Raw genomic sequence first — 18,230 nt, 5'->3', positions numbered from 1 at the left:
TGTTCAAAGAGACTCAAATACCTTATTGATTTAAAAAAATCATAAAGATCAATTTTAGAAAATATTATTATTATGTATTGATCATTAATGAGATTATTGTTTTGTTTTTCCACGTGAAAAATCTAATAGTTATGTGTGTTGCCACCTTAAATTTTACCCTTATTGTCACTATTAAACCCTTAAGTTTGACGTAGGATTTGACCAAAAGCTGACCGGCTGCATACTAGGCCAAAAACACATTTTAAACATACAAAATGGGTTCTACACATCAAAACGAATCTTTGGACACCTGTACCGCAACTGGAATTGGATGATCAATTTTTGTTATCACACGGGACCGGTCACCCGATTTTGCGGTGTTGGGTGTAAAGGGAACGCATCTCAATACATAAGCGGCGGATTAGACGAGAATAACAAGCCCAAGACTTACTTGAATCACTTATCAGAGAAGCACATCATGCAATGAAATATACTTTGTGTTTCCACATATTAAATGTTTTCGTTGCAGCCTCGAGAGATTATTCATCCCATTACTACGTTCAGGAGAGGAGTAGGAGTTTGTTGTCGTTCTTCTCACCATTCTTCTCTCTGTGAAAAGAGCGTCCTAACTAAAAGAACGAAATTTACGTTTTAAAGTGATAACTGCTAAAGGCAGTTAATTTTAGGGATAATGAGCCGTGATCACTTCCCTGGGAGGACCACTGTCCTTTTCATAAATCCGGACAGGGTGGTTTGCAATTCCCTATTTCGATTTCACATCCCAGAACTCGATCACTTGCATTCCAACGCAACGAAAATTGATCGAACGGATGTCGGACGCATCAGTAATGGCCGGTCACACCTTCCGATATTCAAAAAAGAGAACAACGAGAAAGAAAGGATCCGAGAGCCCAAACCATATGTAGAGGTTCCCACCAAGTTTGGTGACGAGTGGCGAACTTAGTTCTTAGTCTGAAATGAGGAGGGAGTAAGAGTTTGTGGTTAGAAACTAGTCGTTTCTCATACTGGAAATGACTCAAATGTCCAAACTGAGTTGCCCTGTGAATGGATCAGATAACAGAATCCAGCAAACCTTATCCTCTGAAAGCTCCAAACTGCCAAATGCCTCAAGTTTCTCACTAAAAGCTGCCAGGAAAGATTAAGCAAAAGGCGATGGTGGGAGCACAATGGCAACCTCATTTCTTCCCACTGCAAATCCCCTGTTCCTCCCCTGCTCTTCCTCTTCCTCTTCTTCATTGTCGCCAGCTGCATTTAATCCACACAAGAACCACTTGAAGAGCCAGATCGTTATCTGCAATGCATTTAGTGATACCCCCATTGCAACGGTGAGCAGGAGAGGCCTTGCCGTTTCTTTCCTGACCACCACCTTCCTTTTCTCTTTGGACGGGAGAGAGAGAAGGGGTGGTGCCAATGCAGCTATTCTCGAGGCTGATGATGATGTGGAGCTCCTGAAGAAGGTGAAGAAGGACAGGAAGAAGAGGCTTGAGAGGCAAGGGATCATCAATTCATCCAAAACAGAAAAGGGTTTGGCCTTCTCTCACTTTCAAAACTCTACAGTTTTCTCAAGAAAAAGTGATGGGAGTGCATTGATTGAGATAGACCCAGTGATGCTCTCGGTGTTCTAGTGCATATTGGATTGGATATACTGCAACCCATTTGCTTTAATGGTCTCATGGTAGTTTAATTTTTCAAAATGGGAATGGAGGAATCATCTGCTGATCAGGTACAAGATCATGTTTTGAATTGAAGCGCAGCAGAAGTTTCATCTAGATAAAATCCTGTGGTCCTAGTTTTAAGCCATGAAATACATATACTTGAATCCAATGGCTCGTGATTTGGCTGAGATATCGGAAGTTTTACATTCGGAAGTTGCACTTATTCTTTGTTTTACATAAGTAGATAATGATCCAAAATGGTGGTCATTGCATCTCTGCTATGGAAATTTAAGGACCGAGAACAATTTTGTATCTTTTTTTTTTCCGCCGACAACTGTACAATGTCATCCAAAACTTGCCCTCGTTGATATATTTTGGCCAGTAATTTGCTTTGTGTTATAATCACATCAGGTCAAACATTAGTTTTTGGGGCAACATGTTGGAAAAAATATAGCGACCAACGTGTTTCTGAACTTTTAGAAACACTTTCCTTGCCTTTCGTGTTTCCCTTGTTTTACTGCACGCTCAAATGATCTGAGGATGAAATGTCTTGCAGGATATTTGCAAGATCTCGTGTACAAACTGAGTGAAGTAGGCCGAGCCATAGATAACAACGACCTATCAGCAGCAAGTTCAGTTCTCGGAGGAAGCACGGAGACAGAATGGCTCCAGAAGGCCAATCTTGCACTTACGAAGGTGAGTTATTGTGCAGCTGTCGGCAGGAAAGTGATCGGCAACTGCTGTTTCTCTCTACTTTAACCGCCATGTTGTGAATGACTGATCTCAATCAAAACTAGTTTTCTTTCCAACGGCTTCCACAATGTCAGTGTACTTGCTGATAAAATTTGTGACTGAAACAGGAATCATAAAAAGTCCATTCTTTCCTTTTCATCTTGCTCTAATTTCGATCAGTTCTTAATGATATTCTGCAGTTGACTGTAAGTCCTGAAGAAAAGACTGAGGTGGACACATTTAATTCATCAGTAGCTTCCTTAATTTCGTCAGGTATAATGGAATCGACTCCACCTGTTTGATGAATTTGTGTTCTGTGTTCTATTTGTGTTAATAGTTCATGTGGATATCGCATTTGAGCATGCAACACCAAAGCAGTCCAAATTGTCTTTGAAGTTCTGATGATTACATATTGTTCATATCACATTTGCAGTCACAAGGAAAGATATTGAATCTTCCAAAGTTGCTTTCATCACATCAGCTAGCGCTTTTGAGAGATGGACAACCTTAACAGGGCTTGTTGAAGTGCTCAAAGGACTATAGAAACGACTGAGGATTTTTCAATTTTCATTTTACTTCCCCTTGGAGAAATTTTCTTGCTCCTGCATTAGATTTTGCAGATTTCGTCCTTGCCGACAAGTCGTTGCCAATTCAATTTGACCATTGATTCACGCATTGCAATGTACCTCGAATGCTTGCTTCAATGGTACTTTAAAAACTAAAAATTTATCCTAGATTTAGCCGGGTATATTCTCGCTTCGCTTCATGGCATGGCAAAACGAGACTCTTTATTAGACGGGTCATTAGATTAGATTCGTCCCGACAAGTGTGCCAATTCAATTTGACCATTGATTTGCGCATTGCAATGTACCTCGAATGCTTGCTTCAATGGTACTTTAAATACTAAAAGTTTATCCTTGATTTAGGCTGGGGTATATTTTCTGCTTCTGCTTCATATGGCTCATGGCGAAACTTCTGAGACTCTTTATTAGACGGGTGCGTGCAACAATGATCAATGTTGCATCTCACAAATGCTACTTGTGATCATATTTTAGTAATCTGACAGGTTGAGACATGATTTCCTCGCAAGTAGAAGCATGAAGGATCATCTCATGTCAAATCTAGATCTGAACTAGTTCTTCAAAACAATCTGTAATCGGCTCTTTTGGCATCTTTTGCCCAAAATCTATAAAACCCATCAGATACCAAAGCTAATACAAGTTGATTGCAACAATCAATACGACAAATTTAGTACCCTCGAGAATAACAAGTTCTTACATAAGACTTATTGGATACATAGCTACATAACATTGTCAACATCCGACACCATAATGTTACAGTAGTCATTACACGATACGACATTAGAGTAACTACAGAGACCTAATCTGTGATTGTGTACAGGACCAATCAGATAGCTACACCATCAACACTAGTCATTTCAAAAGTACCCACAAACCTAAAAGGAAGATAAGCGGCCTAAACAGACTAATAATCACAGAAGGCTCTCTAGTCTCAAGCCGCAACCTCTCCAGGTCCGCTTCCACGATTCCCGTTCTCGATAGCTTCGCCATCCACCTTTTTGGCCATCCCATGAACATCTAACTTGTTCGGGTTGTCAGCACTTCCATTTGATGCTGTTTTCTCCTTGATATCAGATTCAGGTTCAGGAGTGCTCTGGTCGATTTGGTCCAACTCTTCTCCATCAAGCATTTTGTCCTCACCAGTAGTTTCTTCTGGTTTTTTAACTTCACCAGGACCATCCACTTTCTCTGTCTCAACTTGTGGTTGTTTGACCTTCTCCTTCAGCTCCACATCTTCTGCTTTCTCATTTTCTTTATCATCTCCACCAGCATTTGTCTTGTTTTCCTTAGCTTCCTCAGCTTTGCCAGAATCTGCTCCCTCTGTTGGCTCTTCAGTTTGAACAGTCTTACCATCACCATCTTCAGCTCTTTCTTTATTCTCATTCCGATTTTCCTTGGGAACTTTCATTTCTTTTTCAGTCTCAGCCATATCCTTTTCAGTTTTTTCGGCATCTGCCATGTCAACTTCTTTCTTCTCCTCAGTCTCTTCAGGAGCAGCTTCAGTTTCTTTCTTGTCCTTCCTGAAAACTGATGTCCTCCTCGCTTTTTTCTTTGGGGTTTCAAATTCAGGCGGAGGAGTTACTTTTGCCTTCTCACTGATCCTGGCTGATCTCCTAGGAGTCTCACCAGTGCCCCAGTCGAACTCTGATATAGCTGGACCACCTGGATGTTGTTTGAGGTACTGATCCAATTGCTTCCGGTTGGTGATCTCGTCTCCAGTTGGTGCAGTGAAGACAATCTCGTTTTTCTTAGGAGTCCCACCTTTCTTGATCAAATACTGCAGGTATTAGATCAACCATTGCATCAGAAAAAACAAAAGGACATAGAGTTGAGAAGTGATCAGTCCATCAAAATTAATGCTTAACATGAACATCTTACATGAGAGTAAAGGGAGAGGTAGATATGAGTCAAGAAGTGACAAGGTCCACATATAGATCATGCTCATAGAAAATGAATGCTAAGCATAAACACCAGACCTGAGAGAGAGAGAGAGCACACATTTGCATTGTGTAGACTGTGCGCTTAGCACTTAAATAACACAATCTAATTTAATGAAATCTGACCTTCAAAAGGCAGCATAAAGCTAAAATATGCTTTGTAGAAGATGAAATTAGATACTCACGATCACATTAATAAAAGAATAAAAAACTATACCTCTCTACCCTCAAGAAGGAAAAGTATCTTCTCTTAAAGCTACTTGAAAGATCTAAGCTACAGGACCAAATTCTAAAACTTCCTGGAGAAATTATTTCACCACCAAAAACACCATGCATGTTCTAGACACTATCTCTTGAATCAATGGTAAAAGATAATAAATAAATAAATATACAAGGAACAGCCAGAATTCAATTAGCAAAAAACCTAAATCCAAACAGGTCAGATATTCTTTAAGGCGCTGAATCCATTCATCTAAGGGTAAAAACAGGACCCAACAATTGATAGATCCAGCCTCCCTAAAGAAATTTAACCCTTCTACTTGAAGTCGGAGAGTCTACAGCTATACCAGTTTGTAAAAGCCATTGCACCCAACTTGGTCCCCTAAATCTCTTAGTCCCATAAATCCAACTTCCTTCATTTGGATATCTAACATTGCTCCTCAGGTCTCCTATTCACCACTCCCATGAACTGTATTTCTTTTCCCAGAGAAATTTAATCGCCACAGATCTGAACCAAGGTCTCCTCTTCTTATTCTTGATCAAGGTCGCAGCAACTTTCTCTAGTTCTGTCCCAATCTTATAAATACATTTACCATAGCAGCCTCATTTCTGCTAAATTTATTTGTGGACACGTTGACATTCAACAGCCCAGGTTTGCAGATACAACTCTGAACCTGCTTTCTTGCAAACCTGGATAGTGTTTTCATGCAGCTTGAGTGGCACTCTGTGATCACACTGCTCCAGAATCCAGATCTACCATATGTTTTGACCCAAAATACACTTTAAGTTCTGGGAAAGCATTGATCTAAACCTTACTCAACACTGGTCAAGTCATTGAAATATGAATTAGCATATAGTGCCTCTCCACTGAAGCATGTATATAAATGGGTAATATGGATGTGGAGGCATGGTATGTCACCATAAGTTTCTAATGACACTTCCTCCTCTGCCTATTACAAGACACGCAAAGGCTAATTGAAAGGTTTTCCAGCCAACTACAGGATCATTAACCTTTTGAGGGCTTGACAACAATTGGCTAACTTCCAGCATCAAATCCTTTGGACCTCACAATGATGGGGCTTCAGGGTACTCAATAGTTACATAATTGAGCTCATGCTGCCATCATCTGTTTAGCAAGATTTGGCATTGTTCCCAGAAAATATGAGAGACATTCAGTTGTCTACACTGACTTCAATTCCCTTTTAAACTCATTAAAAGGTTTCCATTTCAGATGCTTGTGCAAGACTCTGATTTGACCAGTGTCCTCCTCTGTCAATTTTCTGCTTTAAATTCTCATAACCGATTCAAACACCACGATGTTCCATTAATTATCTCAAAGGGAAATACACTAAAGTGGGAGGAAAAAGCTACTCTTACAGCAGAAACAACTCAAGACTCGTACTCACATGCAATACAAGTTATAATATGGTGTTAGAGTAATTAAATATTTAATCACGCCATTCATCTAACAGCTTAACCTTTTAAAACAATTGGTAGTGGGGTCCTACAAAATTTCACAAGGTATCAGAGCATGAGGTCATAAGTTCAAATCTTTCCAGGCCCCTATTTGCCTCCCCATATATACTAGGCAAAAAGACAAGACTAAGCATGAGAGGAAGTTTTAGGCTTTTAGAACACTTAGCGGTGGTCCCACAAAATTTCACATATGGAAAATTTGGGGGGCTAGAAAACTAACCGAAAAACAAAATTCCACTAAACTAGGAATAATGAATTTATCAAGTCAATGCACCTTCTTTAACCTTAAAGCCAGGTCGATAACAAATTTTAAAAACATGATTCCAGACAAAATTAAAATGATTTGACATGTCTCGACCGAAGAAAAAAAAATTGAAAGATCCCGGTAAAACATGAGGTAGGTATCTGCAAAAGTAGATAGTTTAGGGGTGGTTGCATGATCCTCTGGTCAAAGAAAATGCTTCAATGGTTGAAAAGAATTAAAAAAAAAGAGTTTTTGTAGAAGAAGAGATAACGGCTGGTTAGTAGATCAAATGTATTGGAGGTTTTCATCCAAGAATTCAAATTCTGAGTTTTCCCAATCAAATGAGTCCATTACTAAGCCATTATCAATCAAGAAAATGATGCAAGGTGAGTTTGGGTGAAATTGTTGAACGAATTACACGAAACAAAAGAGTTTGATGCGCTTGCAAAAAAAGAAATTTGGGGTAAAAAAGTTCCACCAGCCAAGAATAAAGAACTTTAAGGTTCACCACCAACGAATTGGATAAAGAACTGGAAACTGAATAAAGAACTGAAGGAATCACTCACTTGAGAGAAATTCTCATATATTGTCAACTCAAAAAACTGCATGCATACAACTGAGAGTGCACCTCTTATCTATAGAGGGGATGCTAAACAAGGAAACATTCAATTTGGAAACGTAAACTTAGGAAACATTGAACTAGGAAATACAAAACTAGGAAACATCAAATTAAGAAACCAACTTCAACTAGGAGACCTACTCATATTAGTAAACATACTTAATTTAGGAAACAACCCTTCAGCCATTGATTCTTCTCTTATAGGAACTCCATCTTGAATGCATTCTCCTCATTGGAACCCATTGGATCATGTTACGGCTGAAATCTCCCTTTGCTTGCATAAACAGAAAATGGTCTTTTAATGGAACTTGACATTCCCGCATCAGAACATTGGACTGTGGTTAACAGGAACATCAATATGAACAAATCCAATCATATCTGTTTTTAACATCAAGTTCAACCCAGCACACACTGAGTGAGGGGAAGAGATCTTCTCTTATAGATGCACCTCTTCCAATGAAAAGAGAGCATGCGAGGCAACACAATCTAATTCCAAGAAACAGCGAAAACTATATTAAGTGGAGAAAAGTGAAGATAAAGAGTAAATATTGGTTACATCCACGGCAAACACTTAAATCTGTACTTCACCCTTATAGAACTTGCTCAAGGCCTGCTCTTTATCATACTTTCTCCAGCCCAACCCATAAAAAGAAAATAATATTGTAGTTTTCATTTCCTTGGTCTGACATACATACTATAAGACTTCACATATGTTGACAAGATGATTACCATCATCCTATGTTCTTAATCATCTACTCTAAACTAGTTCAATAACTTCAAAGGCTTGTCAAAAAAATCCAGCTCTCCTCTATAAGGTATTGCATCACTGCACTGGTGAACTCAATCCCATAAAAGCCAAACTGCATCCAGATTAACCACAAATACCTTTGAATAAACCACAGTAGATAATACTCCAGCAACTATAAAGTTGAACCCGAAGTCTAGATGATTCCACAATTGACCAGGATGCCATAACTCGAACAATTGGACTGTTCTCATTCCACACATGCAGAAACGGATGTTATCTGTAGAGCAACCGCCAGCATCTACTCTGATTTTGCAGTTCGAAAAACATGGTTGAATCAATGTATGTTCCCATGTAATTGCATATTATCATGCTTTGAAGCACTTCAGCTGATCATGTTACTCCTCCATTCAATACTTTCCACCAGCTGCCACCTTGCACTTTAAACCAACTGAAGTATACTTAAAGTCCCTATTGGCTTTGTCTCATCACAAGGACACACAGTTCCAAGTTTCTAAAAACTAAACATTGCTCAAATCTCTATTACACTGTTCATATTTTCTCATAAAAAACCACAACCAGCTAATAGTAGAATAGCTGTTACATATTATATGGAAATTTACTGATCAAGACTAGATATCAATTGCAAAGGTTTTCTATTTGCCCCCATTCAAAATCAAACTCCAAGGTTCACCCTCACTAATATGCCAGTCCACCTGTAACTAGTTTCGAAGCGCTTGACAATTAGATGAAGCCTCCACCTTCTTATCTGACATATGCTGAGTACAAGAGATCTATTGTCATGTGGACCGACCAACTTCCTTCATCCTAATATTTACTGAATACAGGTTCACATTAGTAGGAGGATCTTTCTATTTATAAGAATTGATTCTCAGGTTAGAGGCACATGAAACAGTGAATAAAAAAGCAAGACAGATCTTTCTCGAAATGTAAATGCAAGAAAAATCTATCTCAAACAATAAATGTACCTTAAAAATGAGTCAAAGCTAGTCTCTTCACTTGTTCGGGTTCCTATTTCCCATTTTGAACCGAGATGGAGTCTAAAGCCAGTCATATAGTGACATGCTATTGAGCCTTCCCCTTTTGTGAATTATCAGATAATGGACTAGCTGCAAAAAAAGGCACCACCAGCAGCTATATTTCTCGCAAATCATATGTAAAATTATATTACATCTCAAACCTTTCTAAATATCGTCTTCTCCATTACATCTATCAAGCCAATAGACTCCAACCGTTTATCACCCAAAACCAACTTTGTCGATTAAAAGGACCAGGTGATACACTCATATGAATATTAGCCTCAAATTTATTGCTGAACTTTTAGCCTCGGTATGGTTAAGGGAGAACAGCTTCCTTAATCAATAGAAGATCCATGCAGCATTGCATTCCACCTATTCATTTTGAGCTTCAAAATTGTCAGACAGCTTTCTTGTTTCCAATTTTCACAAAATGATTGCCTAGAGTTCACTAAACCAAAATGGTACCTCCGTTCAAGTATCTATCCCTTCAGTATTCTCTGATCTATTTTTACCACAAAAGCCTCAGAGAAAAGATATTCGATCTTTATGCTCTATCCTATATAGGCTAATAGCTCCAAGGAATAACCAAGAGATATCCCTTCTTCACCTCAGTTTATACTCTGCTTTCTCAAATATGTCAACGTCCAGAAATTCAGAGAATCACCTCTCCAAACAAATCAAGAAAGAGGCAATGTTTGACAGAGCAAACAGCCACAAATTAGGTACTGCACCTTTCCAACTCCAAATAGAGCACCTAAAGCTTCGAAGACCAAGCGTACCACGGATTTCTTTTTTGGTCATGCTATACGGCATCATGATAATGTAACAGTTTTAAGCACCCATAGGAAGCCACAGCAAGCGGACCATTGGCAAGCCATGTATACGCATCTTCAACGTTGCATGTATGTAAAAATACAAGAGGTAAATATTCCTTTTTGCTGAACTTTGCATTGATATACATTGTGCAAATTGTCTGAGCCAAATAAGAAAGGGAAAAAAAATTGTCCCAGACATGTTTTTATGTTTTTCATAAATCACTTGATTTGAGAAGACCTAAAAACAAACATGTATCAATAATTTTTATCGTTATTGAAAATTGTCTTTTTCACAAACTAAACATGCATTCAAGAAAAAGTGAAATGAAAAAGAAATTTTTTTTCAGTCCATTTTCTTTGAAAACGAATTCTGAAAACATTGCTTGAAACAAAACTGCCCCTGAGTTCTCCAATAAGGCCAGTGGTACCATCCAAAAATCCGTCCATTTCCCTTTATACTTCTATGAACTAAGAGAAGCTCATCCTAGTAGGTACAAATCAATTCTTCCCCTATTCCACTTTGCAACTTCAAACATTGAAAATCGAAGATAATTATGTTCTTCAAATAATACACCAGGACAAACCCCTCACCTTAGTACTATAGGCCACGTAATCAAAAGGATTAGCGAAAAATATAGTCATAGAGAACTGACAAAATCACCAACAGGCGAAAGTACTGAAGCCACACACATGTGGACTCCAAATGCCTCAGTCAAAATGATTTCACGCAAGCCAAGTAGTTTGCACATGATGGGAATGCTTATACAGCCATATTAAAAGGACCAATATTGGGTGAAGACATGCTTTCTAAGAAGTTAGAGAAAGAAAATGCAATATCCTCAACATTGAACACAAGAATGTTAACCCTCCCCCACACAACACCCACAACCAAAAAAAAAATACCCCCTTTTGCTTTCACTCTTCTCCCCAAACTCAAAATCAAAAGAAAGGAAAGAGACATCTACCCAATTCATCTAGCTCAAGAATTTTATAAGAATAGAGTTGGCACGATAATCCCACTTGATGTAATAGAAGAAAATTGCAAGTAACACTCTTGTAAAAATGATGAGAAAATCATGACTCACTTCCATCCAAAGCTTCCAAATAAATACACCTTTAGGCTTTCAATTAGGAAAAACCAACAGTTCAGATTCTATTACATGGTCGGACTTTGTAAAAATAAACATTACACAATTAACTCGATTTACAGCAATTTCTTTTACAGATAAATGGACATCAGGTCTGATGCAAATCATAGGTAATGGAACAAAGGCAAAAAATTATGATTGGTTAGAAGATCCATTCTTTCTTTAGTCATTTAAAAACCATTGACTCCACACGATGTCTCAATGCAAACCTAAGTGTACCAAACAATGGCAAAAATGTGTTTTCCTTTGTGTGTGTGTTTAGGGGGTGTAACTTTTGGAATTTTCTTCTCAGTGCAGCACTACTAATTCAAAATGACACCACTGCCACTTTCGACCAACATGGAAGGTTTCCAGTGACCAAAGAAAGAATACCGTAGTTTCCCATGGACATCATACTGACAAAACAAACGGTTGATGTTCAAGACTAAAACTAGTTCCCGACCAAAGACAAGACAAGTTAAATCCACCACCAGAAGACCAAAGGAGGAGGAAAAGGAAAGGAAGAAACAGAGAACATCATTAGATACAAAATTCGTGTTTCGCAATTCAAAAACCCACTGTCTCGATAAAAGCATGGACCAAAATGTTCAAGGAAACGCTTAGCATAAAGAGAACGTTAAGGGGAAACAATAAGAAGACTAAAGCCTCGAAAACTGAAGGAAGGAAATAAACAAAAGTGCTAACAAAGCACGGTTCCCCTCCCAGAAACCCTAGCGCCTCGTCACAAATATAGAAAGCCATAACGCACTAGAATTAATTCCAACCCGTTCCGCAATACAGCAGCAACAAATTCAGAGACCCGCACGACTCAAAGAGCTCCACGACAATTTGCAGAGTCGTGCATTTCCTAAGCAGTGCCATCTTCGGAACAACAGGCGGGACTCCAGAAACCCTAGCTCCATCACCTAACCCCGAAGCACGAATTCCGCACCAACCCCTCGCGAGACCAACGAATTTCACCTACCTCAAACCAAGTCTCCGCACACAAATTACAATTCCCAACCAAAAAGTGAAAATTCCCCAGATAGTCAGGGCTCGAAAAATGTCGTCATAAACCTCGACACGGGGCAGCGAGAACGAAAGCAAGAAAGCCAGAGAGGGACGGAGAGACGAGAGAAAGAGAGAGACAGAGACAGAAAGGGATGGGAGAGGGAGACACCTTCTTGGTCCAGCCGTGGGGAGCGGGGAGCTCCAGCGACACCACCTCCTCCTTCTCCACCGAGTTCGCCATTTCAGCTTCCCTGGGAGCCACACAAAACAGGAACAAACACAAGCACGCCTTCAGCTTCAGCTCACAAACACCTCACTCGACCCAAGAAGCAAGAAGCTAATACAGAGAGAGGGAGGGGCAGAGAGAGAGAGAGAGAGAGCTCTGGAAGCTGCTTACCCTTTTTTGTCGCTGCGGGTCTGCGTCGCTCTGTGCGCGTCTCTGGTGTTATCTCGTGCGAGGAACGAGAATTTGAAGTGTGACGATGATGATGAAAGTGATGACACAGAAAAACTCTCTGGTTCGATTTCTATGGAGTTATTAAATTCTCCCCTTTTTTCTTTATTTTTCCTTTTTTCAGGAGTGAGTTCGTGTGTAATTGCGCTCACGGTGCGTCGTGGGTGCGACACGTGGCAATTCCCGACAAGGAAGCAACGGTTTGGATCTGGTCGGTAAACATGCCTTCTCGGGGCAGACTTGGGCTCCGGTTCCCTTATTGGGCCGGGCTGATTTGTGGTTTTTTTTTTCACTGTTTGTTATTTGCCCTTTTTCTCCTTGGTTAAAAAAGTGATTTTTTTTTTTTGCCTTTTTCGCTTTTTCCTTTTTCTTTTTGGGGTTCGAGAAAATTTCAACGAAAAATCCTGTGTGTACAATACAAATGAGTCGTAACTCTATGTGTATTTCATTTTTCTGTGCCGCCAATTTTCATGCGAATAGACTAATTTGCCGATTAGGTTATCAATTTGTTAGGAGTTCGCTACGTAACGACATGTGCCCAAACCTAGTCAAGCGTGTTCGGTTCGAGCTTAAGGGGAGTTGTATCGTAAACGGGTTAATCTATTTGGACATGTATAAAAGTAACGTGCTAACCATGACGCGTTTGGACATATTTATTTGTATATATTGACTTTTTACCCGTGTCAACGCTAGAGGTGTTAAATGGATGGGTTGGGTCAAGTCTATGTCGGATCGAATATGGGCCAATCTATATTGATCGATCTAACCCGTTTTGACCCGTATTCAATGACCTATACTGGACCCAACCCAATCGACAACCGGCCTATACCCGACCCGACCCGTTCCGTTTTGACTCATATTATCAAATCACACTAATATTTTAAGATAAAATCTATATAAATTATTAAACCTATTTTAAGCTCTTCACGTGTATTTGTTACCACATAAAAACTTCATATAAAATAAAAAAAAAAGAAATTTAAACAATAAAAAAGTTAGTAAATAAAAAAATGATATTACTAAAATACTTTCATGCAATAAAAAAATAGTGAAATTTTTTCCTTTTTTAATTTTTTAAATTTTTCTGATTTTTTTAGAAGCTATTGGGCACTAGTAGAACTCCCCTAAAATGTAGTATCCCCCCCCGACTCAAACGACTTGAGTAGACTTCACGATCACCGGGACTTGATGATTACACGTCCGGCTCGGAGCAAAGTGAAGCTTGAGGGTTCTGGTAAGGTCATTTGCCATCCCTTCTATATGAAACTCACCTCTGGTCATTAGATGAAAGGAATGGAAGTGATGAGGTCGCAAAGAGGGAAATAGGGCTCCTATTGACTCAAGATTGGTTCTTCGGTTTCCTTAGAAGAAAGTCAAACGATTCTTTAGATTTTCAAGGAATTGGGTGAAAGAAGGGAAAACAGGCCGCAGCCGCGGGCTCGAATCATATTGAAAACGCTCCTAACCCAACCCCTACCTTCGTAGAGCCGTGTATTGTAGGTTATCCATACAAACATGGAAGGCTTCGCAGCTATCCAGAAGAGAGCCTTACTCTAATGACCCCACTTTTGACCTTTTTTTATGTGTGCCGACAATCATGAAAAAATAGTGAGACTTGCAGTGGTGGCCTTTCTTGTGTTGTCATACACCTCCCTTTGAGTTTCCAATTCATGAGGAGGCACTCAGTCATTAGCCAGCTTTCAAAGTACGATCATTTAGTGGATCCAGTACTCGGCAAAAATATTTTATTATTAAATTTTTTAAAAAGTAATTTTGATTTTATTTTTTCTTTCATTTTTTTTCAGGAGATCGGTGGTGGTCAACGGCTACGGCAAACGGTGGTTGGTGGCGATGGCGGCATCCAACAGCGATTGGCGGTGGTTGGCAACGTCCAATGGAGTAACAACGACGACCGACAAATTGATGGTGGCGATCGGCAAATGGGTGGCAACGACCGATAGAGGCCGGTGGTGGATGGGGGTGGACAGCAACGACCGGCCGCCACCGGCGATGGAAGGGGGTGGACAACAGTTTCAATATTTTTTAATTTAATTTTTCTTTTCTGATTTCTTTCATTCACTTATAAAAATAGAAAATTTAAAAAAAATTAGCAAGTTGAGCATTTGAGGCCTTAGGCCCATTTGCAACTTGTGGAAGCTGTCCTTATGGATCGAAAATGGGTCCAATATGGGTCGAAAGTGGGTTTAAGTGTGTGACCTTTTGACCCATCTGATTCAACTTAAATATTTTAAACCCATTTCCATTCAACCATTTAAAAACTTATAACCCGCAAACAATCAATTTATATAAAATGTGGGTCAAATATGGGTCATTGACCCATATTGATGGCTCTAGTCAATGCCATACACATTTAGATATGTTCAAGCACGTTAGTTCGCATTTAAACATGCCTTTACACGTTTTACATAAAAGTTTTCATCTTAAACAGATAAACATGTCGTGTCGTGTCATGTCGTGTAACCCTTTTAATATACATGTTGTGTTAGCACGGCCGCACGAATTGCCAGCCCTGCGCATACATTACTAGATTCTACAGTTTTCCTCGCACGCCGTCTGAGAGAACTTTGAAATTCATCCTACTGAGAGATTGAAGCATGATTTCTTATGGTCCAATGGATCTGCAGCTACCTTGAAAGACATATGAACAAGGAAAAGAAAAGCTCTGATTCATCAAGTTAAGAAAGGACAGAAGATTACATGAAACGACAGATCTTAATCAGCAAACAGACATGGTAACCTCAGAATTCTGCATCCGTTCTTTGGCCAAGTGTTTACCAAGTCACTCACATCATGCATCAGCAAGAAGCAGGACAGCAAAATCAGCTGCTTATTAGTTATTACTAACACAGTTCCAAAGGAGAAATAGTAGACCATGCAAAAAGATTTACCAATAATTCGACGATAATGCAAAGCAGATAACCACAGTTTCTCTGATTAATGCATCTCTCTCTTGTATTTCTGAACCATCTTCCGCATTTCGTTGGCCCGGCACGTGGGATTACCGGCCCCGTGTTCCGTTCCCACCAGGCAGGGCGGTGATTTGACGAGAGACGGGGGATTCTCCGGTGCATTGACCTTCTTCTGGGTAGGAAATTGCGGGACAGAGCTTTTGAGTGGCCTCATGAACTGAGGCCGGGATGATGCTGTGAAGCCCGTTTGAGCGGTTTTGTCATTGGCGCTGCAGGGGAGGCCGTCCTCTGGCGATTTAGCCTTTGTTGCTGGGACCTGCGAATGTTTTTGTTAACGTGCACAGATGACATCAAGAAACTTGTATCTGAAGAAAGCTTCTTAGGCAATGACAAGAAGTGGGATTTGCGTCAAATTGCCAATACATAAATCCGGGACTCCGGCTTTCGAGACATGTCAAAGAGACAGTAGTAGCTGAAAGAGGTTGAATTCGGGAGAGTAGAGGCAGATTTACACCGAAATATGCAAGCGGCACATAGTTAGAAAAGCGATACAAGGAAAGGTAAGTGCAAAATCATGTGATCCGCTTAAATCTAGATCGTACGTGCGATCGCATTTGCTTCTGAGACCTTGTGGCTGCACATGAAGGAAATGAACCAAAAGTACAGAGAAGATGTATACTCTGAGAAAATTTCATTTTGAGTTCAAAAACATGACCGACTAATTACTGCTGGTTTTACCAAAATCCGCAAGCAACAAACTAGCAAACGAATAGCACATGATAAGTTCACAGTTCATACTGAAATTTACGCTAAAGATAATTAGCTCAGCTGATGTCGATCATAAGAACGGGGCTTACCTTCTTTAACTCCATCTGGATTGGAGAGCGTTCGAAGTAGAAACTCGGCATTGGCTTTGCCTTAATGACTAGACTCTTCCGAAGCATCTCAAGTTCTGCTTCTTCAGCTTCCTGTACACAACCAAGCAAGGGGTTGACGACAAAGTTCGGAAATTTCTATTCACGAGAATCCAAAGAACAAGGTTTTTTCGCAACACCTTGAGCTTGGCCAGCATAATCGCTCTCTCCGTTTCCTTCGTGCGGAGTCTCTCCTCCTGCTTTAAGTAGAACTGCCATTGATGTGCAGAATCAGATCAGTTGATAACTGCTATTACGACGGAGATTCGAACTAGTACCTCTTTTCTTTTGTGAGCCCTCTCAGCGCACTTAAAACTGAAGCTGTAAGAAGGAAGACGGCCCATCCCTTTATTGGGCATATCTGCTGCACCGAGTACCATATTGTTGTCTTCTTCGGCTGGAGTCGCAAACTTCTTCCCAATCTTCGTTCTCTTTTTCAGACCGATGTCTAGGGGTTGTCCTGAGTACTCAGAAAAACCTATGCCGTCCCTCTTTGATCACAAACATAACACCAGTCATAAAACGCTATGATAAGCTTCGGTTAAAGCGAAATAATAAGAACAAGAGGAAAGTTCAGCGCTAGTGGATTGACCTCAGTTATGTTTGAACCACAAAGTTTCCCTGAGAGGGGCGACCCGTTGACCGCTTTCTTCGCTGCAGAAGGAAGGACTCTGCTCTCTGGAGTACCGTCACTACCCCGGTTTGCTTTCTCAGTGATCATCACCTCTTGGTTGGAGTTATAAACCCCACTCTGCTCAACACTGTTGACACCATATACTGAATCTCCAGCATCCATTTTCCCTAGGAAATGCTCTTGAATGAAGATAGAGAATCTGGAGCCGTTTAGTGAGAACTCAAATTGTATCAAACTAGAAAGAAGAAAAAGTGCAGAACAACTGTGGTTACTACCTTAAAAATTCGCCCGGAAAGAAGCCTCAGGATCTAGACAACTTAGAGATTCTCCTCAAGATTAGTCTGAAATCCTTCCATTGCTTGAACTTCTTTTATGCACCACATGATCACTAAGGTAAACTCCCGTTCCAGTATATAAAAAGTTGTATTGTGTGGTCTGAGGTCACAGTCCTCGGCTTCGCATTAATCACATGTCAACGTGAAGGAAAAAGAAAATTAAACTACTTGCTTTACACAGAAAAGGATAGCCAGATAGACTGACTGCAATGCCTGAATTAACCTCAATTGACTGCAATGCCTAAGTCATGAACTAGAGGGATTAGAAAGAGATGTGCTAACCAACCCTTGAACTCTAGATGAACTAACCTCAATTGACCATGGCATGTGAATCTGCTCATCGACGTGTTCACGCCGGACCTAAACGCCGTCATTAGAACTCCAAAATCTCGAAACAACCGAAGCGTGAAAATGTCTACTTTGCATACTGAGGAACATCATCGTCCTTACGCACATGCGATAAGCGCATTTCTGCTGAGAAAGAGTGGGAGAAACTCAATGCAAAAAGCCATTTGGACTGTTAGAGTGGGCTTTTCCTGTGGAAACCCTTCTTTTGTGTTGCATTAGGGAGGTATTCGATGGACTGAAAATCCTGGTCTGGTGATCTTAAAGTCTCATTTTTGCTCTCACATACTGCAACAGAACAGGAAGACTGATTAACGTCTCTCATTCTCTTGCCCTGGGTGCTCAGTTCTTCCTGTCTTTCTACTTAGCCAAAATTCATTGGCCTTTATGGAGAGAGGTGCAATGCAGGGGTGTTAG

General features: G+C 40.1%; 3 protein-coding genes across 8 annotated transcripts; 1 reads left to right on the top strand and 2 right to left on the bottom strand.

Annotated features, from left to right (window-relative positions):
- Positions 1-1,051: 1,051 nt before the first annotated feature.
- Positions 1,052-3,121, top strand: LOC115728580 (thylakoid lumenal 16.5 kDa protein, chloroplastic). The gene is made up of 4 exons (XM_030658902.2): positions 1,052-1,524; positions 2,212-2,351; positions 2,588-2,660; positions 2,821-3,121. The coding sequence occupies exons 1-4, from the start codon at positions 1,167-1,169 to the stop codon at positions 2,928-2,930; spliced, it is 681 nt and encodes a 226-aa protein (XP_030514762.1). The 5' UTR covers positions 1,052-1,166; the 3' UTR covers positions 2,931-3,121.
- Positions 3,122-3,650: 529 nt separating this feature from the next.
- LOC125314911 (methyl-CpG-binding domain-containing protein 11) lies at positions 3,651-12,736 on the bottom strand. 2 transcript variants are annotated; one of them, XM_048278280.1, is made up of 3 exons: positions 12,599-12,736; positions 12,371-12,452; positions 3,651-4,745 (listed from the first exon to the last, which is right to left on the bottom strand). In XM_048278280.1, the coding sequence occupies exons 2-3, from the start codon at positions 12,440-12,442 to the stop codon at positions 3,900-3,902; spliced, it is 918 nt and encodes a 305-aa protein (XP_048134237.1). In that variant the 5' UTR covers positions 12,443-12,452; positions 12,599-12,736; the 3' UTR covers positions 3,651-3,899. The 2 variants fall into 2 exon arrangements, with proteins under 2 accessions (XP_048134237.1, XP_048134238.1); XM_048278281.1 differs by having other exon boundaries at positions 12,371-12,454; positions 12,603-12,733.
- A 2,552-nt stretch (positions 12,737-15,288) lies between these two features.
- Positions 15,289-17,548, bottom strand: LOC115728578 (protein WVD2-like 5). Of its 5 annotated transcripts, XM_030658898.2 has the most exons (7): positions 17,409-17,548; positions 17,092-17,312; positions 16,778-16,990; positions 16,640-16,711; positions 16,443-16,553; positions 15,565-15,901; positions 15,289-15,469 (listed from the first exon to the last, which is right to left on the bottom strand). In XM_030658898.2, the coding sequence occupies exons 2-6, from the start codon at positions 17,293-17,295 to the stop codon at positions 15,611-15,613; spliced, it is 891 nt and encodes a 296-aa protein (XP_030514758.1). In that variant the 5' UTR covers positions 17,296-17,312; positions 17,409-17,548; the 3' UTR covers positions 15,289-15,469; positions 15,565-15,610. The 5 variants fall into 5 exon arrangements, with proteins under 5 accessions (XP_030514758.1, XP_030514757.1, XP_030514760.1 ...); XM_030658897.2 differs by having other exon boundaries at positions 15,289-15,901; positions 17,409-17,547; XM_030658900.2 differs by having other exon boundaries at positions 15,289-15,901; positions 17,406-17,537.
- Between the last annotated feature and the right edge of the window lie 682 nt (positions 17,549-18,230).

This window comes from Rhodamnia argentea, chromosome 4, assembly GCF_020921035.1.
Source record: "Rhodamnia argentea isolate NSW1041297 chromosome 4, ASM2092103v1, whole genome shotgun sequence".
Taxonomy (NCBI): Eukaryota; Viridiplantae; Streptophyta; class Magnoliopsida; order Myrtales; family Myrtaceae; genus Rhodamnia; species Rhodamnia argentea.
This window is presented reverse-complemented; position numbering and strand designations above follow the sequence as displayed.